This window comes from Sebastes fasciatus, chromosome 6 (assembly GCF_043250625.1).
Source record: "Sebastes fasciatus isolate fSebFas1 chromosome 6, fSebFas1.pri, whole genome shotgun sequence".
Taxonomy (NCBI): Eukaryota; Metazoa; Chordata; class Actinopteri; order Perciformes; family Sebastidae; genus Sebastes; species Sebastes fasciatus.
The window spans coordinates 10,795,927-10,819,425 of NC_133800.1; the positions used below are offsets into that span (position 1 = coordinate 10,795,927).

At 41.7% G+C, this 23,499-nt stretch overlaps 1 protein-coding gene across 1 annotated transcript in view; it reads left to right on the top strand.

The window, feature by feature from the left end:
* Positions 1-23,499, top strand: part of unc5db (unc-5 netrin receptor Db) — a 208,239-nt gene that overhangs the window by 147,611 nt on the left and 37,129 nt on the right. The window contains 5 exon segments of the mRNA XM_074637598.1: positions 2,354-2,518; positions 6,089-6,121; positions 7,502-7,687; positions 13,050-13,412; positions 21,435-21,519. Coding sequence (XP_074493699.1) covers positions 2,354-2,518; positions 6,089-6,121; positions 7,502-7,687; positions 13,050-13,412; positions 21,435-21,519 — 832 coding nt within the window.

Below are 23,499 nucleotides of genomic sequence, written 5' to 3' on the forward strand. Positions count from 1 at the left end.
GTACATAACGGATACTACTAGGCCTACCTGTTCTTTGTCTGAAATTTAAACATAAATATCTTTATCTAGTAGCATCTCAACATTTTGGGAAATGTGCCTATATGCCTACTTTCCAAAAATAGGACAAGATTAACCTCATGTCTCTGTCAGGATGTGTTTAAGCAACCTGATCTCATAGGAAGGCATATAAATTGCTTGACACTCTAAGGACATTTCCACATGTCATGATGACACATTAGGCTTTTGCATGTCAACGCCACGTTGTTACAGTGAAACGGTCGCAGATTTGTTCAGGCAACAACACCACTTAGTACATATGCTGCGTCTAAAAAGGCGTGGAAAACACCAGCTGTGCCATTTTTTTCCTTCTTCTTCCCAATGTGCTTGGGAGGTTGCGCTCCTGTCGTGCCTGCCGTTACTAAGCAACCAAAACCTGCGTGCTGCAATGGCGATGATGATGATGAAGTTGCGTTAATTTAGCAGGAAGCCTCACTGACTAAACTAAACACAATCAAAACAACAAAGATAAATGCATTTCCAAAGCTGTAAATCCCTCACAGTATCTTTACACTCGATTTCTCTGCTCCAGTCTGGCTGACCGTTCAACCGGATGTTGGGCCGTCCTCGGACAGAAAGCGCGAAGCAAGCAAAATAGTCTGTGGGACAGATGGTAAAGCTCTGCACTAAAATAATCAACCTCTTCTCCATATTAACCGCAGACTGATACTTGTGGAAGAAAGAAAAGATATCTGCCGGCTGTGACTGGTTTTTCCTCATCACATGACATGCGGTGTGCACTGCAGCGTCCCAAAGGTTTAACTATTTTTTATCTCGGGGCAAGGCCTTCGAAAGCTTCGCTCTCGTGTTTGAGCGCGCCTGCTGCGCGTCTTCATTGATAACATGTGAACATCCCCTAAATTAGGATTAGGAAAAACACCATGCTTAAAATAAATACGTAAACTAAGTAAAATACTTTCGTAAACAACGTAAAATATGTACGGAAACGTCACTAACGCAACGTCAAAATAACTCAACAACACTTTGGGTCACAAGCCGAGGTCTCCTGGTTGAAAGTCCTGTGTTTTTTTACAATTCACTCCAACTTTAGCTAATAGTTATATATAATAATAGTTTTAAAATGTAGAAAATAATAATATATAACTGAGCTTTGGCTCTGCTGCCTGGTAACAATATTATAAAATTAGCTTTGCTTGTACATTGTTAACATAAGCCTATAGGCTATGGTTACATAGCACCTGTAAATTATAGATAACAATGCTATTATTAATTTTATCAGGTGTATCAGGCCCATTCAAACCATATCCCCCTGATTTCCTTTTATACATTTTCAAATATAATATACTATTTATACTATGGCTTGGCTGAATACTTGATGGTTATTATTAAATGAGAGATGTGCATCAATTACTGCCCATAAGCCCAACTAATCAACATTTTAAATTCAATATTTAATTAATAGTCAGTTTCAAAGTTTGCTTTTCATCTTGCATTAGTCCAGAGTTATAACTAAACCTTGACTGAGAGACTAGATAATCATAATCTTGTTTAAAATGATGTGTGACAATGAGGAGTGTCATCACGCCCACATATTGTCTGGACTGTGTAGTGTAACGGTACTATTTTATTGTAGTGCAGAGCGTAGTGATCTTCTGTGAGATGTTAGCTGGTGTGTGTGATTAGTTCGCCATCGGCATCTTTGTTATTAGTCCACAGTCCAGAGAAAAAGTCTGGTCAGTCTCAGTCTGTTATTCTCATAGTTATGCTGATGCTAATAAAGGTAGACAACAATATAATCTTTCCACATAACACTACAGACTGGTCCCCACGGCGCTGCTGCTGGAAAACGCGAGGTTAATTTTGTACAGTTTTCATTTTATCTTTTCCGAGCTGCAGTTTTACAAACACTGTTTCTCGTTGTCGTTTATCAAATGTTATAGTTGTATTTCACTCTCACTTCCGTCAGGCACAGTCACAGAATAAGAGAAAACACTACCTGATAACTTTTCCCGCAATTCACTCTCATGGTTCGCAAGACGGCGCCGTGGACGGCTGCCGTGTCTCTAGCTCCTCCTCAACTTTCTCTTTTTCTTGTTTTATTTTGTTTTATCTGTTACTTATTTTTAATTCTTTCACACTATGCGCACCACCAAAACAAGCCCTATCATACAATATAATAGAGAACAACTTTTGCACATCAGATTGTTGGTGGACAGCATTTTTTCTTGTCTTTTAACTGATTCTTCTTGTCTTTCTTTTTGCCCTTTGTGCAGACGCATGCTGTATGTCTTGTTAATCTCTTTGTACACATTTGTATATTATCCTCACATTGCAGTTGATGGAGGCTGGGATGAGTGGAGCGAATGGAGCGTATGCAGCATCCAGTGCGAGAAGCAGCGGAGTAGGGAATGCAACTCCCCGGCACCCAGACACCGAGGCAAGATGTGCGAAGGGAACAGCGAGGCCACTGAGAACTGCACAGATGGACTGTGTACCCAGAGTAAGGCCTTTCTCCCTGATGGGCATCAGCATCATCATTCTCATCATTTTCCTACCATTATCATCTCATCATCATATATACACTCGCAGTAACATGGCAAATCATCACAAGCATGTTTGAACAGGAGGTGTGTGTTGGAAAGAAATCATGCTGTGGATTGACACAGATGCCCAGTGCATGATAATGTCAGCGCTCTTCCTCCTGTGTGCTGCTCACTTGACATATTGGATGTCATACTGAATCTGTCACAGGGTAAGAAGTGCAGACATTCACTCTTGAATGATGCTTGACGTTTGGAATGAAATGTCATTGCACTGTTTGGGTCTTGCACATGCAATGACTTAAAAAGTTGAATGTTTTATTGACTAGTGTGAACACTAGTATGAAGAATGACTACAATATTGGGCTGAACCATTCATTGTTATTTCAAAACTGTGATTTGAAGAATTTAAATCTTCAAATCAAGGGCACGATTTGATTTGCAGTTTACAAGCTGTTAGGTTCAATACAAGTTCCTCCATTAGGGCAACCAATCACATTAAATGTACGCAGCTGTTGAGGATGAGAGACAGCTGGTAGATAGCGAACAGATTTCAAATCTCCCATTTGAACTTTTAAGCACAACATATCATATAGGTTTACGCTTATCACCGAAAGACTCTGTGAACTAGCTTGTCCTGTCAGTGAGCCTCATGCTATGTTCAGTTCACACTATGAATGACACAGCGAGGCTACGAGTCATTTTCGATGGAAGCCGGTGATATGAAGCAACAAGCTGACGGCCGACACGTGCCGCGCTACAAATCAAAGTTGAGCTGGTCTCAACTTTATTCAGCGCTCCAATGATGCGGTCCCTTTCTCTCTCTGCCAACAATTCCTGTTCCGTTCCATCTAAAAATTGGAAATAGAATGTCTTGCCACAAGCCAGCTCCCAGCGCTATTTAACAACCACCATGTCAATGAGCGCTTGAATAACACTTCAGCGGCGACTTAATATGATTATTATCCTAGCAAAATATTATATACATAAAATGATATGGCTTCATTTTATTTGACTATGATTGATAGCTAAATTCTTAATTGACTAAAGCAATTAAATTGTTTAGACATTTTAAATGTAGTCCAATTGTTACATTTTATTTGTTGTATAAGTTATCATTTATCTTTTTATATTATTTTTATACTGTAAAATAGTTTTGCAGAATTGTAATGAAAAATCAGAACATGCAAATATATTGTATTGAACTTTTGAAATAAAGTATTGGTATTGGCCGATTTGTTGCTTTTTTGCTCGTAGTGTGAACATAGCATAACGTTAGCTTAGCAGCTGAAGTGTAGCGCTGCCAACAGTAAGGATTGACGGTCAGACATCGCAACAATGTAAGACATTGTAAGTCATTATAGCCATAAGTGGATTCAGCTGTTAGTAATAAATATTACACCACTTTCTTACAGCTAAATTGACAGTTGTTGGGTTTTTTTTGTAGGAAACTAGCACTGTTACCTGTTGATTTTCTCAAGTTGACTTGCTTGAAATACTTCCGGCTTTGAATTGTCACATGAATTTAGCTGATTTAACAGCCCAGTTGCCAGGAAAAGATGTTGGGCGTTGTACGTCTCCGCAAACCCCGGATCTGCTGAATGTCGACGTTTTTGCAGTGGGTCAGAAGAAGTGACGTAGTATAGGCTACTGAGCGACAGTTATGTGGTATGAGAGAGACAAAGTTCAGAGAGGGGACGGTACACTGAGAGTCAGTTTCCTGTATCTGTGTTTCACCACGGCGATAGTGAACATGAACACAGAGTATGACTGATTATTTTGCCCCATAGTCACCAAAGCAAATATTGGACCCATCTTTCACAGGACACACATATTCTGAACATTCTGATACTAAAATTACATTTTTCAGACGGACAAATCAGGAGAAAATTAACTTTGTTCGAGACCTTTCTTTGTCTCAGCAACACACTCTCACGAGATCTGGCAACTAATGTTTGCGAATGTTCTAGCTAACTAATTTTCATAGAGGAGAAAGGAAGTGTATATCATTTTAAACCGTTGGCGGAGCTTATAATGAGCCATCTTTGTAATAGAGCATCTTTGGGTGTAATAGCGAGTCTTAACAAGCGAGAAAGTCCACTAAGGGCGAGTGGGAATCAGAATCAGAATCAGAATTGTGTTTATTGCCAGGTGTAAGAGATTTACACTAGGAATTTGCTTTGGTTATGTTGGTGCAAGTCAAACAGTATAATAACAAAAGAATAGATAAAAATGTTAGAATAAAATAGAATTTAAAAAATTGAAATTTTAAGAATATACAATATACAAAATAAGCTATAAACAAAAATAAACATGATATAAACAGACAGTGCAAATATTGCAAATATTGCCGGAGTGCAAACAACCAGGTATCAGAGGGAGAGAGAGGGATACAGTAGGGGGTGTTATTTAGAGTGTATGAAAGAGGGGGAGAGCCAGTGTCGGCGGGGCAATAGTGTGTGTGTGTGTGTGTGTGTGTGTGTGTGTGTGTGTGTGTGTGTGTGTGTGTGTGTGTGTGTGTGTGTGTGTGTGTGTGAGGGAGAGAGTCGCAGAGGGGCTGTTGGAGAGCCCCACTGCCATGGGGAAAAAACTGTTTTTATGGCGTGAGGTTTTGGTCCTGATGGACCTTAACCTCCTGCCAGATGGCAGAATCTGAAAGAGTGGAGGGAGCCAAATGAACAGTACTGTCACCCAGGAGAGCGCTGTTCGTGTCCCGTGTGAAACCAAAACTAAACATTGACTTTACGCTTGTCAACGTAAAGTTGTTACGCTTGTCAACGTTACGTAAGAAAGTCCGCTAGTTGTTATTTATTCACGGCAGCTATGTTGTTGCGTTATTTTAACACAAACCGTGATGTTTTTTTCTAACCTTAACTTAATAGTTTTGTTGCCTAATCCTAACCAATCTTGTCTCACCGTTAACCACGTGGCATTGTGCTGTTTCTAGAAGCGTGATACGAGGCTGATAGGAAACGTATGTACGAAATATGCCTCGTCAACATTCAACGTATTCCGCGGTTTGCAGAAACGTACAATATCAAAACATTTTCTGAGACTGGGTTGGATTTTAAATATATGCTCGTGATTTATTATTTAGACTAGTGTTTATGTTTAGCACACAATTATGTTTTTGATATTGTTCAACCCAACTGGAATATTTTGGTTTCCATAATGTGCATTTTGGAGAAAGTCTGGTAGAAAGAATTCAGACTTCATCCATTAATTAAACCAGTGGTGCGTTTTTGGGCTTGTGTTAGCAGGTCATTAGCCCACTCAGAGGTATTTCCGAGCCTTTGAGCAATTTGCACCTCACCACCTTTATCTATGGTGATATGAAGACAGTAACGATGCCTGCCTGGCCATTATCTGATACTGTATATCATCAATTGAGCACAGTCAGCAGAAAAGGCTTCTCTCTACTCAGGGTGTTGGATCCGAGACCACACTTGTTAGTCACGTCACAGAGGCTCGGACTTTTAATCACCACTTTCTCTCCTCTTTGTCTCCATTCTATCTCTCTGTCTTTGCAGATCGAAAGCTGCTACATGATGTTAAACCTCAAAGTGAGTCTTCCTCTGTGGATTTCTTTCATCTTCAACTCCCGGCCCCCATGACCGCCACTTATATATGTAATGCCCTGAATTATGGGGGAAAAAAAGAGATGATGTATTCTAAGTTTAAAGTTAAGGAGTGGTAGTCGTTGGCATTCTCTCAGCAGGCTACTCTGGAAAACAGAAGATTCATGAATTACCACCAGTTAGTTTCACTTTGACCTGAGCAACTCCTGTTTTAACCCAGCAAGATGTGCTCATTACGCATTCATGTCATTATTCAATGCCCGGCTTTTATGACAAGCGTGACATCACAGCTGTGCTTTTTGCTTTGAGCCAGGAGATATATTGGTTGTGACAAGTGAACATGTGCTATGTTGTGGAGGATTAATGGGTTGTAATCATTGCAAACGAGCTAATTTGACCAATTTACAGCGCTGTCCTCACCCTTCCTGTGGCGGCTTTCAATCACTCGCCGGAGTTAGCCCGGCTAAGTGATTGTCAGGTGCTAGCCTGAGTGCTTTCATTAGATTGCTGCATTAGTGTAAAAGCTGTGCCTGTACTGCCTTTCTTCGCATCCTTTAAGGAAAAGCTTGAACGATTGACTGGGGAGCGCATTAAGCTGGTATCCGGCGAGTGATCGCCCTGGTAGGAATACTCTAAATTAATTTCCCTCTGATTGGTCCTTGTGACAACCGGTGACCACCGGCTACACCGCATGGGCTCCGACTGCCTGCACTGTGAGATATCCATCGTAGCTATTGGATATAGACCGGTGGGTCTAAAGGCAGTTATGCTAATCACCCTCCATGTTAGCAGCTTGAATGTGATATGTAACAGTTTAGAGTAACGGCTGGACATGGTCATTTATGCCTATCTCTGGTGCATAATGTAGCATAGAGAGATGAGACAGATGGTCTGCTCCATCTTACCACTTTCCATTCTTCTTGTTTCATTTCCATCCTGGTAGCCAGACTAACACATTGTAATTCTTGCCTGTGTTTGACCTTGAATGTCTACATAATAACAGTATCGTCTCCACTTCTTCTTCCTTCTCCTCCTCCTCACTGTTTCTGGGTCTTTATTAATACAACAAAAACAAGGCTCTTTTATGTGAAAAGACACATTTTCTCTTTTTTTGGCAATGCTGCCGTCATCACAGTGAAAAAAAAGAAAAAGACCGTGTTACAGGAGAAATCTCTGAAGAACACATTTACATACTGTAAACTCTCAAATAGTGACCTGGGACTTTATTTAGAGAACCAGGCCTTTATTAGCGAATGGCCTAACCCCCCGGATATTATCATTATTATTATTATTATTAAGATAATACCTGCTTTTATATGAGAATTTATGGTAGCTCTCCTTTCCCATGTGTCTCGTGTGCTTCAGGTATGGACAGCTCCAATGATGTAGCTCTGTACTCGGGTCTGGGAGCCGGCATCATTGCCGTGGCGATCCTCGTAGTGGCCGTCATGCTGTACAGGAAGAACCACAGCGAGTACGGCGTGGATGTCATCGACTCCTCCGCGCTCACAGGGGGATTCCAATCGTTCAACTTCAAGACCACCAGACAAGGTAAGAGGGAACGCCATCAACTCCGCGCTGACGCACCGGCGACCACAAAGCCAAAAAGGCAGCGTCATCAAAGAGCTCTGCGACGGGGGCTGCCCCGCTGATTGATGGCATTTGTTTGCGTCGAGCAGCTTGGCGTGCGGCCTCCCTATCCACTTAGGATTTATACTTCCACAATCAGTGAAAGGACCTGTCCTTCTATTTTGACAGACCTTCTTCTCTGTTATTGTGAAGCCGGAGATCATCAATCTCTGATAGAGACCGGCGTCGCTCCACCCCCTCACCGCGGACCACACATTTGACTGTCAGGCAACCAATCTCCCCTACCAGATTACACTGGCCTGAACCACTGATGGATAAATGTGAGGGGTATGGAACAGTGAACATCAATTCAATTTTTGTTGTGCACAGCAATAACTTCTGTTGGTTATGTGACTGCGGCTGTCCCAGCCAGCCTTGCTACAGGCATTCATATTACTGTCACTGACATTTCTGGGTTAGCGCAAGTGATAGCCATCGCGGCGACGGGTGATCCATCCTCGCCTCGGTGACAGCTCTGTGAGAGGCCCTGCCGGGGCCCACGCTGAGACCTCGGCTCCCCCAAGGCCTGTGGAGTTGGTCAAGCCCCCACCCTTCGTCACGCGATTGGAAGGGTGTGAGGGAAACGAAGGGGGGCTGGGAGGTGGTAGGAGCTGAGCAGGTCATCAATCCTATTTAAATAGGCCAGCTCTCCCCGCAGCCTACCTGCTGTGCCCTCCACCGGCCACAATCACTCCTTTCCATTTTCCTCTCCATCAGCCCGGCCGAGGCTCCCCATGAAATGTGGAACACTTCCTCAGCCCCAGTTTGCTTTGGAGGAAGTTGTTGAGGCGTTTTTATACTAGCCTACTTCTGCTGTGATTGCCTTCCAACATTTAACCGCCCCTTTTCATAAACACATAGCAGGAAATTAGACATTTCCTCTAGGGGACGGAACTCCTCTAAAAGTGTGTGTTTAATTGCAAATCAGTAGATTTGTCATGCCTAATAATCACAAGAAAAAAAAACCTTAAATACTTAAAGGAGATGGTAAATGCTTTCGGATGGCTCTCGGCTGTAAGGCAGAGTACCGAATGAGTCTTCGGACCTGACCCTGTCTCTCCGCATTACTTCTCCTTCTGAGTGATTTTTAATCAGAGGCCCAATTCCAAACCTATCCCTCAAGGTATTCAACCTGAGGTACATTTCATTAACTTCTCTCATCTCACCACTGCCATTCCATTTCCGCAGCGCCATTCTTAAAGATGCACACTCAAGCGATAATCAGATCATTCTCCTCTCGACCGGAGGAGAGAAAATTCAGCAGTGATCGAATGTCGCGGCCACAGAGGGGTAATGTCCGCTGGGCTGCAGCTCTGACCAAGAGCTGGAATATCCGCAGTGTCACCTGTTCTGTAGGTTCACCGTCACTATCGGACTGTTTAGAAAGGAAAAATGCATATTTTCATTTTCATCTGAAAATGTTATTCTGTATCAATCACTGATCATTGTGTCATTTGTAATGCAGGTGCAATCCCTGCAACAATATTAATACTGAAGCTACTCACTGTTAGGGCTGACAAGATTGGTAGATTAATGGATTTGGTGATCAACAACAAATGATTGCCAAACATTTAGATGATCAATTATTCATTGAAATAATGAAGTCAAGTAAAGAGGAAATCGATTCTCAAAAGAGAGAATGCCATGCTTCTCTCTATTTGACATCATTGTAAAGTGAATATGGTTGGGTTTTCCACGGTTGGCCAGACAAATGAAGATATTTGAAGATAAAACCTTCAGCTCTGGGAATCTCTGATCAGGGTTTTTCACTATGTCCTGATTTTACAGTGTTTTACAATGTAGCTTTGGCTCAGTTTTCACTTCAGTCTGTCTATCAGTGACTATCAACATTATATAATGGTCATCAAATAATGCTGTTGAATACAAACAAAAATATATATACAGGAACAAACAATGACAACAATAATAATTACTGAGCTGAGGGAGGGGGATAATATTTTCCGAGAGAAAACTCAGAATTTACGAGATTAAAGTCGTAAATTTACGAGAAAGAAATTTGGAAAAATAGTGGAGTGCTAGACTGTGGAAATGAAAAATGGTTGGATCAACCTCATCACAACACAGATGCCCCCTTTAAACACTGCGGTAATGTGGTAGCTGTCTAACGCGAGTGCAAAATATGTTATATTTTAGTGGACTCTCCATCCATCCATCAATCCATCCTCCTCCTCTTATCCAGGGCCGGTCACAGCGTCCCTCTCCCCAGCAAACTCTAAGGACCTAATTTACCATAATCTGTGGTTCAACACAAGAGACATGTTATGTGTCTCTTCTCGACGGTTGTTTTTTTTAGTGTTAGCTGTGCTGAAATAAAAGAAACACTCCTTCACGTAGTTGAACATAGAAGTTATTCATCTCTACTTTATTTAAGACATCATATACAATAGCTCACAGTGCAGTAATGCTGTAAGACATAACAAAATATACCACATTTTACACTAATAGACACTACGCACATCGCAACATTTTGACAGTAATGTAAAGGAAAGATATTGCATTTCTTTTTCCTTTTTTTGACTTTCTACTACCACCACACACCAACACATTCTCACTCCCAACTCGTCACATACCACCAAGCTTCCGTTTTCACAGGAGGTTAGGTTTAGACAACACAACCACTTAGATATGGTTAGGAAACGGCTGGCTGACGTTAACTTCACCGACTAGCGTCTCACGGGACTGACGATACAGACGAGTCATGTGACTAAAGACGTGACAAAATATTACAACATTACTTTTAGTTTCACACGGGACACAAACAATGGTCTTCTGGTTTAAAGTATAATGTGTGTTTGACCCATCCACCTCCCCTCCCTCCGTCCCTCCCGCCCTGCAGACTCTCACACTATTAATAATATGTCATTGCTCCGACCGTCAAAAAACGCAGCGGGTGGGTTTACATCGGAGTTTATTGAAAGCGCGGTTCATCACATATTGTTGCTAAAGGGCGCCTCCCTGCGTCGGTTTCTGATGCCGAGGGGTGCTGCCCAATCTTTGATATTTGAGGATTTGGGAGTGAGAAACGGATCGGCCATACATTTGAAATGGATCACAGTAGTAGTGGTAGTAATTGGCGGATGGTCATGTTGCAATGCTGCACACTACGGAGAAATGCTTAAAAAACATGTATTGATTCTGTGACCACTTAGTGATGAGCATTGAAACTTGTGTTCAGGTCTGTATTCTGGGGTCTGAACATGTGATGTGGTGTTGTACAATTTGTAGGTTTAAAAGTATAGGATTTAGTAAGTCAGTTTGGCACGTTGCTTTAAGACGTTCACTGTAACTGTAACTGTAATTTAATTTGAATAGGAGAGGTAGCACAGTTACATGAATACATATCTGTTGATATTCCATATTTTGTTCTGTTTGAAAAGACAAAAACAACAGGAAAAGTTGAATTTTGAAGAACAAGTCAAAAAAAAAAGAGCACACACCAAAATGCTCATCACAAATCACGTCCCTGGTAATTAACGATTTCCCTAAAAATAAAACAACATTAGCCTCCCGCCTTGCACCCCTCGCCAGGCAACAGCTGGGCAGCAAGGACTCAGTGACTTCGCCGCTATCTTGGCACGGCTCTTCCAGGGGCACCGCACGCCTGCCGCTGCCAGATCGATGCGGCACGCTCCTCGCCCCGTTTGGCAGCAGCGTCGTCACATCTAATGGCCACAGATGAAGACCCCCCTCCGCGAGCTGTTGGGTCCACACTGTGAGCTGAAGGACTCCTCTCATTTACAGAGCAGTCACCTCCACCCCTCCCGGCCCTCCCTCCCGTCCTTCAGGAGGACGACTCGGCGTCCAGAGGAGCTGACTCCAGCAGATGGATTATGGAGATCAAGCTGTGTGTGTGCTTGGTAATTAAATCTAACGTTCTGACCGTGGCTCCGAGCCCTGGACCTTCTGTCCAGGTTGCGCTCCCTTACCTCTGATGCACATGGTCGCCTGCCCGGACATGTTGTTTTAATTGGTGCTGGAGCTTCACTGGTCAGCTGCAGGACGTTTCCAGAGATGTGGCTCTTGAACCTGGTTTGAACTGGATTAATGTTACCTGAGGATTTCCATAAATTTGGAGATTAAAAGTGATTTCAATCTCAGATCTGAAATGTCTGCTTTTTGAAAAAATAGTAATCTACTGTATTGTGCTGCAGACAGAAATCCCCTGATATTATATAATCCAAACTGAGAGGCACATATTCTTTATTCCTTTATCTTTTTCCTGTCATGAAAAATGAAAGAATTATTTTATCATACATTTTTCAGCATCGCAGTCTTTTAATATGTCAACTTTTTCTTTGCTAAATTAAGAAATAAAAAAAACAAAAAAAACATAGTAGCCATACATTGACACCTACAAAAAGTCACTCAAAGAGACCACAAAGAGACACGTACCAGCCAGGAAGAGACTCAAAATGGCACACAAAGCATCTACAAAGAAAGGGGCTAAACAACCACGGACAAAAATAACTACAGAAAGACCAAAACAAAGAGAATAGAACGGTGTGCTGATGCCAACATCCGCCGAACCTGGGGTGGCAGGACGTTATCAATCGTCGTCCCCTCTCTGTTGAACTCATTACCAATCCACATCAGAAATGACCCCAGATTGCCATCATTCATAAAGGCCCTCAAAACGCACCTCTCCAGCTACCCCTCCGCACCCCACCTCCCATGCTTTTATTTCCTAGTCGACACCATTATGTTCTAATCTTTTCTTTCTTTTTATTCCTATCTTGTTATCTAATTTTCCTGTATTAAAAAGTTACTGCTTGTTTTTGAGAACTTTGAAAAGTGCTATATAAATCTGATGGATTATTATTATTATTATTATTATTATTATTATTATTATTATTATTATTATTATTATAATTATTATTATTATTATTATAAAGTGACAGAAAACAACTGAAACACAAAATGACCACAAAGAGATGCAAAACCACTCCAAAGAGGCAAAACAATGACAAAAAGAGGCTGAACAACTATGAAGTCGGTGTGTCCTGCTCCTATATAGGAGCGGTGCGGGGGCCTTTTGCATGTCTGTGCCCAGGGGCCCATTTTTCTCATAATCCGCCCATGATAGTAGCCTACAATCTTAACCTTATTTACTTATATCTGGGACACCAGTGAATTCCATTATCCTATGTGCGTACTGTTCAGAGGTTGGGCTTTGATTCATTAATTAAACCTTAGTTCCCTACGTGATGCGAGTCCCATGCGAGCAGGGCTTTGAGGTGACTGTGCTATCTCTTCATCTCTGTAGGCAACCCGCTGCTCCTCAACTCCTCGATGCAGCCTGACTTAACAGTGGGACGGACGTACAGCACGCCCCTCTGCTTCCAGGACGGCACAGACAAAGAGCTCTTTGACCCCCTGCCAGACATCAAGGTCAAAGTTCAGAGCTCCTTTATGGTTTCACTAGGTGTGGCCGAGCGGGCGGAGTTCCACGCCAAAGCCCCCGCCGAGACCTTCCCGCGGGACCTGAGCCGGGACTACAGCAGCACCGCGGATCGACGCCAGAAGGGGCTGCTCACCCTCAACGGGCCCTTCAGCGCCGGCAAAGAGCAGCTGAGGACCAACGGCGTGTTCGGCCACCCCGGAGGACGCCTGGTGGTGCCAAACGCCGGTGAGCTTCACAGGAAGTAGATAAAAAGCACAGACTGAGTTTGTTAGCGGAAACAGCGCTGCCTTTTGTTGTGTTGATAATGAAAGTAGCTCACAAACTGTGCTCTCGGTTTCCATAATGTGAGTGCTCATTACAGGAGCCGTCCTAAACCAGTGCTGTTTAGCAGGAGGTGCAGTTTTCGCAAAAATGTCTCGCAACACAACAAAGATCTGACATTTTCCACCATTTTTTTTCCTCCACGTCCCTGGTGCTTGTTGTTAAACGATCTGCTGCGTGTGCATCAAGAAAGTGCAGTCCTCCTGTGTTGTGTTTTGTCGGTACACTAAACACTAACACACACAAAAAAGTTGTGCAGTGAGCTTTTCTCAGCTCTAAAAAAAGATCCAGATCAGTGGCTTCCAAAAAGGCTAGAAGAAGAGAACAGCACAGTATTATATAATAATATACAGTATTATAATAATATACAGTTTTTAATATATAATACATATGTTGAAAGAACATTAGACAATAAAAAAATCAATAAAATAATCAAACGAAATAGGATACATTATTAAAACGTGAACTAAAAATGTTTTTATTTTAAAATGCTCTATTTTTGGTTGCCAAAAGCCCCCTGTGGTGCCTCCCAGAGTTCAGCATCTCAGACTGAGGGAATTAAAGATGAGAACTGAGTCTGTCTGTCTGTCTGTCTGGATGCCCATGGCTTTTTCTCCTCTCACAGTACAAGTCACCTAGCCTGGTCTGCCTGGATTATTCTGCTGTCCATACCAGCTACTCTATAAGGCTGTTCCTGAGCCAGTATTTCAGGCGACCAACATGTAAAGCAAACATGCTTCGTAAACAGTTTTTAAGATCGATCAACATACTGTGAAACTATTGAGTCTCCTAAGAAGGTAAAGCCATTCTGTGCATTTCTTGGACATATTGTTAAAAAAAAAAGCTCAGACAGCATGTATGTATTTTAGATATGAAGCTACATACAGCCGGAGGAAACAGCTAGCCTGGCTCTGACCAAATGTAACAAAATCCACCGATCAGCATCTGTAAAGCTCACTAATTAACATTTTAAATCTCGACTTCATTCCGTAGGAAATTTGGAGGAACATTTTGACTCACCACCAAACAAACTCTCATCAGCATCATAGACTGTATATAAGAAGGGGACGCAGTCAGTATGATGTCAACCATTGGTTTATAGAATGCCGTTTTGAAGCCTGGAGTTCGGCATTTCGGCCATCGCCATCTTGTTTTTTTGCAACCAGAAGACATGAGAGGGTGGAGCTAAGACATTTATAGACGACCGAAAAGGCTATAATTAACTTTCATGAACTGAAAACGCACTGTGAAAGAGTTAGTTGTAAGATGAAAATACGGATAACTCCCAGACCTGATAACACTCTAAATGGAACAATAATTTATTAAATGAACATCAGGCTGTATTGAAGAAGACTTGAAACTAGCGATGAGACCATAAACTCATGTTAGAAATGTTTACTGAGGTAACAAATCAAGTGAGAAGTAGGCTCATTTTCTCATAGACTTCTATACAATCAGACTTCTTTTTGCAACCAGAGGAGTCGCCCCCTGCTGGCTGTCAGAAAAAAACGCAATTTAAGGCACTTCAGCATTGGCTTCACTTCTAAGAACCTGGAGTTGTCCACTGATCAGCTGATCACTGATCAGCATATAATTCTGGTGGGAAAAATACTGAATCCTTTATAGTTGTAGTCTAGAAACGACTGTAGCTACAGCCCTGGTGAAATCCTGCTGCTTTGCACATGATTTTACCAATATTAATGTCCAAAGCATCCTACAGCTTTACTGAAGGCGTAGGTTTTCTATAAAAAGGCCACGTCATCTGTAGAGGAAATACTTAAAGGGATAGTTTGGATTTTTTGAAGTGGGGCTTTTATGAGATACTTCTCCACAGTCAATGTATTACCTACAGTAGATGGAGTTTATAGAAACAGACAGGAGTACCAGCACGGGAACAAAGCAGTGTACTGCTGTGGACGGGGGCAGCAGCAAAACAGATTTTACACAAAAACCCTTTAAAACACCAAAGTCACACAATAACACAAACAAACTAACTGATCGAGGCAGCGGTAGACCAGCAACTCCCGTGTTCTGCAATTACTGTGTTTGTCAATTGAGTCTGGTGGCTTTGAAGAGAACATAGATGGATAGGATGTAACAGTTCCCCGTCGGAAAGGGCTGTCTGACGGTGAGGTAAAGTGGTGAAAATATTATAAATATAGTGTACATTTAAACAGATTTTTTTAGGTGTCTATAATCTGTTTTGCTGCTGCCGGTCCGTCCACAGCAGTACATTGCTTTGCTCCCGTGCTGGTACTCCTGTCTGTTTCTATAAACTCCATCTACTGTAGGTAACACACTGACGATGGAGAAGTACCTCATATAACCCCCATTTCAAAACATCCGAACTATCCCTTTAAACGAGCAAAAATCCTGCTTTTTGATCATGAATCCATTTATTTACAAGGAGAATAGTAGAAGAAGAAAATGAGATAGTTGACCCCCAGTCGCCATTCTACCCAACTATTTCCCAGGATTCTGTCTTGGAGATTTTAGTACCATACATGTTTGCTGAACAGCCTTCAGAAGATAAATAAAAAAATTAAAATACGTTGAATGTGGTCATAGGTGAGACAAAATAAAGAAATATAAGTCATATACATACATATATATATTAGTGTAACTCAGCTTGTCAAAGTTTGTGCTTCACTCAGAAGTCATGTTCTTAGTAACTATTAATACATACACGCACTCCTTAGACACTATACAGTATATTACATGCTGTTGCTAAGATCCATCAGTGCCGTTGCCAAGGCAGGTAGCTGTTTGTTATTCCTCCACATCCTCGCAGACTCTCTCAGGCAAACAGGAGGTCACGCTGTCATCATGTCCCGCCAACACAAATGGAGGAGTTTGCATAGACCGTTATAGTTGTCACCGGGTCAACAGTCTGTGCAAACCGTTGCACTTCCAGCCCTCTCCTGTGGTCCTCGTGTACGTAGCCGGCGTGGCGAGGTGAAGTGAAATCAGCCTCCTGCCGCCGTCTCTCAGGCTGAGGGTCTCGGTGGAGGAGTCACCGCTGTCAAGTGCAGCACTCACACAGCCCGTCTGCAGGGACTACTATTCATTAGACTGAATAGCCGGCCATATGTCGCACTTCACTGCAGATTACTGAAGTCACCTTAGTGATATGGAGCCAAACAGCAACATTCCTTACATCTGTATAGTTCAATGGACTCTTAAATTCACTCTTTTAAAGTGTGGATGTAAACAAAACATATAAGACATACATTTCCTCACTAACCTCTAGTAGTATATAACCATGTAGACTGTTTTACTTCAACAAGTATAGGCTTAGAGATCTGATTGATATCTGACTCTGAGATTTCTGCCTCCATCCCCAATACAACGGAGATTTGAATTGTTAAAACTGCAGTCGGGAGCTTTGTTATTTTTATAAAACTATCACTATATCCTGACAGTAGTGCATGGGACAGGTAATCTGCCTCTTCGTAGCGCTCCTAAAGGCATCTGCAAGTTTTCACATCGGCAGAAGGAAAACAACCAATCAGAGCCGAGCAGTCTCTCTACAGCAGCTGTCAATCACTGCTCGCGAAACTCGAACTCCAGTCAAACGGTCAAACTCCGGGCAACATATTCTCATTCCCAACTTGTCAAATACCGCCGCTTGGTCAGTTCCCCTTCAGCATCGGAGACGTTATCATTACTTTTGGACAGACCAGGGACGTGCGTGTCAATATACGCACTTACATACATAGTGTCCTTTCAAAATAAACTTCCGTTTTCACAGGAAGTTAGGTTTAGACAACACCTCCTCGTAGGTAGGGTTAGGAAACAGTCGTGGTTGATGTTAACTTCACTGACTGGCGACTCAAGTGACTCACAGGTCTGACGATACAGACGAGTCACGTGACAAATTAAGTCGACATTACTTTTAGTTTCACACGGGACACAAACAGCGGTCTCATGGTTGAAAGTCTTGTGCGTGTTCGACCCATCCACCTCCCCGACCTCCCGCCCTGAGCAGATTCTCAGGCCCTATTAATACTACGTCACTTGCTCCGAGCGTCGAATAACGCCACAGGTGGGTTTACATTGGAGTTAATTGAAAGCCGGGTTCGTCACATACTTTTGGCTAATGGGTGCCTCCGTGCATCGGCTTCCGATGCCAAGGGGCGCTGCCCAATCGCCGGTATTTGACGAGCTGGAAATGAGAACGGGTTGCGCCGGGAGGAGAATGATCGGCAGCTCCGGAGACGAACCTTCAGTTAGCTACTGTAGCAACTGAAAGTTTTCTGATCCTGCACTGCCCCCGACACCATGACGGATCAACAAACTTTCTGTAGCTGTTGTTACACAGGTTAACAAAAAGTAAAAGTAAATTTTTTTTGCAACCATTGATTTCTTTTCCCCTCTGTGTCCCTTCTGGGGCTCCGTAGAGGTCTTTTCCTCCATGGCAGTAAAACACGTTATACACAAGTCAGAACCTCCTGCAGGGTGAACTGAGCTTCCTAAACACCTTTCGGGCTGACTTGACGAGACTCTCTAGCCTAGCAACATGAAGGCTACAAATAACCCATAATGCAACACTCTTTCCATTCAAAACATTTTACGTAATACGTAATTGTCTGGTCCTCTAATATATTATTTTTTTCCAAACAGAATTTCCAGTAAAAAAGTGTTATTTTATATTAGAGACAATACTTTTTGGATGTAACAAACTTCACACATAAACACCAGCATTAGTTTAACATGCCTGTGTGTTCGCTATCCACATATTAAAAGAAGGAAATGATTGGACAGATTCCGCGTGTACTTATGTTGCAGTGCTCTGAGTTCTCAAAGCCAACTGTAGGGAAGTAAGAAAAATATGTTTCTTTGTTGTCAAACAGTGAAAGACTTCATCTGTCAGTTTCCTCCATCACTGCCGAGCAGCCTCCGCTAGCATACAATATAACACACAATGATTATTCAAAGAAAACAAACTTAAAATGCACATTTAAGAGATGACTGAGGTTTTTACAAAATATATATACAAAATATTCACTTTCCATAGAGCTGCCAAAAAAAGCATGTTTATCTGTCATCTCCCACTCTGCTTCTGTGAACCTTTTATTTGTAAAGCGAGGCTTTTATATGCTCTCATCTCTTCAGTGTGAATGCCTCTCCGTTCACACAGAGGCAGATATGAATAGTGTCAGGCAACAGTGGCAGGATAGTGTTGCTCTGCACAAATCTCCACTTGCTTCTCGAAAGATGTTGCATGATCAAAAGTGTAGCACGCGTTGCTGGTTGGGAGATCAGAATAAATAGAGAGATTGTTTTATTTCTTCTACATATTGTCTAATTTCAGACAAACGTTTACAACTTAATTCATATTCAAATATTGATTCATGTGCCCATTTATTCCTATTCGGGCTGATCAGGTGAGCCAAGACTGGGATTGTTTCAGATTCTGTCTTGTCCGATAAGTGCCATCATTTCAGTATTGTGATTACTTCCTCTAGTTAATCTGCTGTTGCTCCAGTCATCTCCTTATTCTGTACCATCATTTCCAGGCCTTCTTGATAAACAGTGTTTTAATAAGTTTTGGTAGTCCTTATGTCTGGTCAGATTTTGAAATATTCTATGAAATGTATTTATTTATTTATTTTACCTTTTATTTAACCAGATAAGTCAATCGAGAATCAATTCTCATTTACAATGACGGCCTGGCCAAGAGGCAGCGACAGTCGCTACAAGACATTAGAACAAATAACATGAATACAACGAGTGCAATAAAACAACATTAGACAAAAATAAAACATCACAATATATATAGTATATACAACAATGTGTATACAGTATACCGTATAAATATGCTCCTTAACTCCTGAGTGCAAAGTATGAAACTGGTGCAACTTGAGACAATTCCTGTGTGTTCTCTTTAAACCTGGTACCTACAGTATGTGCTAAGCACCAAGAAGAGCCTGTGCAATTTCATCATTAGACAACACATCATGTAAAAATATATATTTCACAATTGGGAAACCATTGGGGATAGAAATTAATTATTTTTCTAATTTCTGTGTCTTTATGAATACATGCAAGATGCCATTTTATATATTAAGAAACCTGCACTGAAGAGAAAAAAAGAAAAGAGGAAAGAGAAAAACAGAGAGAGGGAGAAAAAAAACATCATTATCACTCATGAAACATATTTAATAAAATTGGTCAAAGATCATGACAACAACTATATTTGTATCCAGGGGTAATTCAAAATGCTTTACATAAGACATGGAAACAACAGCTGACTAAAAGAGAACGAGAAAAAATTAAGAACATTTTAAAAATAATATATCAAAATTTGCTCTGCAGATAAAAAATAGTATAAATAAGACTAATGCAGAACAGATATATATTTAGGTTTCAAGTTCACACAGTTTATTCAAAAGATGTATTTGAACCATAGACTCCTGTCTCATAATTCTCAGCAAAACATTCCTCATTCGTGGGTCCGTTAATACTCCGATAGAGGAGGTTAAAGAAAAGTGAATGGTGCAACGGAGCTAATAAGCTTCCTCCATTTTGAGCTCTGGTTCGCCATCCCCTCAGATGTCAGCTGTGAAGACGACTTGCTCTTTGTCAACGGTGCAAATTCATGGGTCAAATTTCACCAAAGTTAAACTTCCTGCAAACAATTAGAGCCGCCAATTTATTTCGCCCCCACGAGCAAATCCACCAATCGCAGCATTTCCATCGGAATTAATTGGATTCACTGTGAAATTTGGACATTTTGAATGCTGGTTAGACCAGGTCTTTTATACTGAACTCCAGGTGATTTCTACAGGACACAGCAAATCACAGGAGCAGTTTGAAGCTTGCCGTTTGGGCACATGGAGACGATGTGGTTTTGTTCCAGACAACACACAACATAAATCCACCGTAAAGCCCTCTGTAGTGACAGAGTAAAGTCAAAATATGACTGTTGTCTGTCACAAGAGATGAAAGTAGTGTGACAGCAAAACTGCAGGTGGATGTTTGGGACCTTGACATAGGAGGCTGCTGTTCACAGCCAACCGGCAATGAAAGATTCCTAACAAGCCGATGTGTGCCTAAACTTACCGAACCATAACCACTGAGGTAACAGCTCAGAAAACAGTCATATACAATAAGTGATATGAGGGGGCTATGCATCCCCCTTGTTAGCAAAATGACCAAAATGCATGCCTCGTCTTAACCTGCCTCTCCGTCCCCTAGTAGCAGAGAGAGTGCATTTGTTAGTCTAGTCAGCCTGACTCATTGATCCTTTATCTGACTGAGGTTTGTGCCAGTTACAATCTCTAACCCCGACCACGGCTCTGAAATATCAGCAGCCTTACTGTGCTGTGTTGATAAATACACGGCGCTGTCCGTGGTGCTGAATTTACTGACAGATTTATAATAGAGACTTTTTCTCTGAGTCCCGCCCTCTTGTCAGTTTTGTCTTGGATCTCTAATATTCTTTAAATTAGATAACGGTAACAGGTTTTGGAAGACGATGACAATGTCTTTTATTTTGAAGGACATTCAGAGCAATGGACATACCAAAACCTAAGCCAATCGAAATTCAGAACGGCATACAGTCGATGCTAATGGCTATGCCCAATCCTGTGAAACTATTTTAGTTAAAACGATCTTACACCTGGTGCTGCAGAAAACGAACAGCTGCATCCTCCTTCACTCTGTAATCTATTTAAGTGTTTGCATGTGCCAAGATAAGTGTTTCATTTAAATAATATTTCTACTTAAATTCATATATATTATGTGGATGCCTATGTTACGATCACTTTACTCTTTTATATGTCACAGTTCATTCAAGTTAAATGAAGCTCATGAATAATCCCATAACACCTGCATGTAGGACATGCTGTGAGCCCTTATTTTCACCTACACTGTCAACCTGTTGGAGGTGTTGCTGTTGACACATTTGCGTGTGTTTTCCAGGGGTCAGCCTGCTGGTGCCTCATGGAGCCGTGGCTGAAAATATGTCCTGGGAGATGTACATGGTGATCAATCAGGGAGAGGCAAGGTGAGGCCAGAGTTTACTCAAATATCATTTCAAGCATCTATCTGTCTGTCAGTGTCCCGCGATCTCATCATCCATCTCCCCTGACTCTCTCCATCCTCTGTCCTCACTGTCCTGTTTCTCTCTAATTATTTACCGTGCTCTGGTACTTCCATTACAGCTCAATGTAGGACCTTCACCTCTCAACACTTATAGTTGTCTTACTGAAACAGATTATATAACGTTAGAAGTTTGATGCTGTCACACACAACCAACCAAAACATCTGAATTTGTAAATGTTTGCAGATGTCACTTGCAAAAGCAAAACCTGAGGAGAATACTTACTGACTCCCGCATCCCGTCTGTGGCTCACACACACACGCACACACACACACACACACACACACACACACACACACACATATATATATATGCATTTGTTGGGCGTATTACTCCACATTTGGTGCTAAACTCCAGTGTATGTGTTTTCATGGTGATGAAGCAACATGTCACCCAGTTCAACAGTGATGTGTTTTTAACAGAGCTCTATGGATCAGAGGAAGAAGAGATATCAGCCTTCGGTACAAACTAGTACAATACATGCTAGTAGATACAGTCACTGTTGGTTTGGGTCTTTTCATGGAATTTGTTAACGCTCAAGAAAATATCAAATATCACCAGCCTTATCTTTTAACAATCAACAATAAGTCAGTGACAACATCCGTAAAAAAGATCAATTGGCAATACAACGTAGTTATTAGTTGCCCACTCATTTGGCTGTTTCCACTAGAGGTAGGCTGCTGATAGTGTTTCCTTACAAACATAAGGAATGGTTATGTTGTTTATTTGTATCTATTCAATCCCAAAATATAAAGTCCACTTAGAAAAAAGCTTTTTCTTTTTGATTACTTAGTTTTGATTGTTGCCTACATTATTATTATTATTATTATTATTATTATTATTATTATTATTATTAGTCGTAATAGTAGAAGTGATAGTGTACAGTGAGCCGGTCGTTTTTTGCGAAATGAACCCAGACAGGGTGAACAGGACCCCAACGCGAGGCGGAGGAATCTTGAATCACCCACTGTAGATTATCCCGCTTATTACATGGCTACGTACTAAAGAAATTAATAATTTGACACAAAATATTGATTTAAAAAAAATATTTTATTGATATAAAAATGATTTGATTGCTTCCGCTAGTGAAATAATCCATTTGATACGGTTGGAACAGCGTAGCAACGGTTGGAACTATGTCCATAGCAACGTAACTCTAGTTTAAGATTAGCTGACTCGTTAGCTATAAGTCACATTAAACTGAACATATCCATATACCGTAACTAGTCTTTAAACGCTGCCGTAGCCCATACCGTAACTAGTTTTTAAACGCTGCCGTAGCCTTTCTCCCTCACCCTATAGGAGTCCTATAGGTGTCATGATATCGGAGTTCTCGTCCCTCACAGGTGGTAGTCTGGGCTTTGATGTCCCAGCTGCTGTGACTCAAGTTCACGCTGTGCGACCCGGTGGGGGGGGTCTCTGTAATTGAGTCCTTCATTTAGCCAACTGACTCGAAGGAACCAAAGTCAAACCTCCAATCTCTTTTTTGTCTCGCACTTCTCTGCAGAGAGTCAATATGTAGTTATGTACTCCACTCGGTGTCAACAATGTGGCGCTCTGGGAGAGAGTCACGACCCGGGAAGCTTGTTTAAACGATGATGAATGCAGTGATGAATGGAGCGTGGTGCACTGATGGACGTGCGCGGCGGAATAGAAGGCGCAGACGTCTCCCGAGGCCTTTCATCTTCGCAGTACACGCATTATGTATTCTGATCACAGCTTGGTAATGACCCTTGAATGGACTGAGCTTCTCTCCAGGGGGCTTTAACACGCTCTTCCCTGCAGAGAGCCACAAGGGTTTCCAGTTTTCTCTCTGAAGTGTCACTGTTTATTCACACAGCTCCGCTTGAACAAAGTCACACGGGAAAAAAAAGCGACCCCACA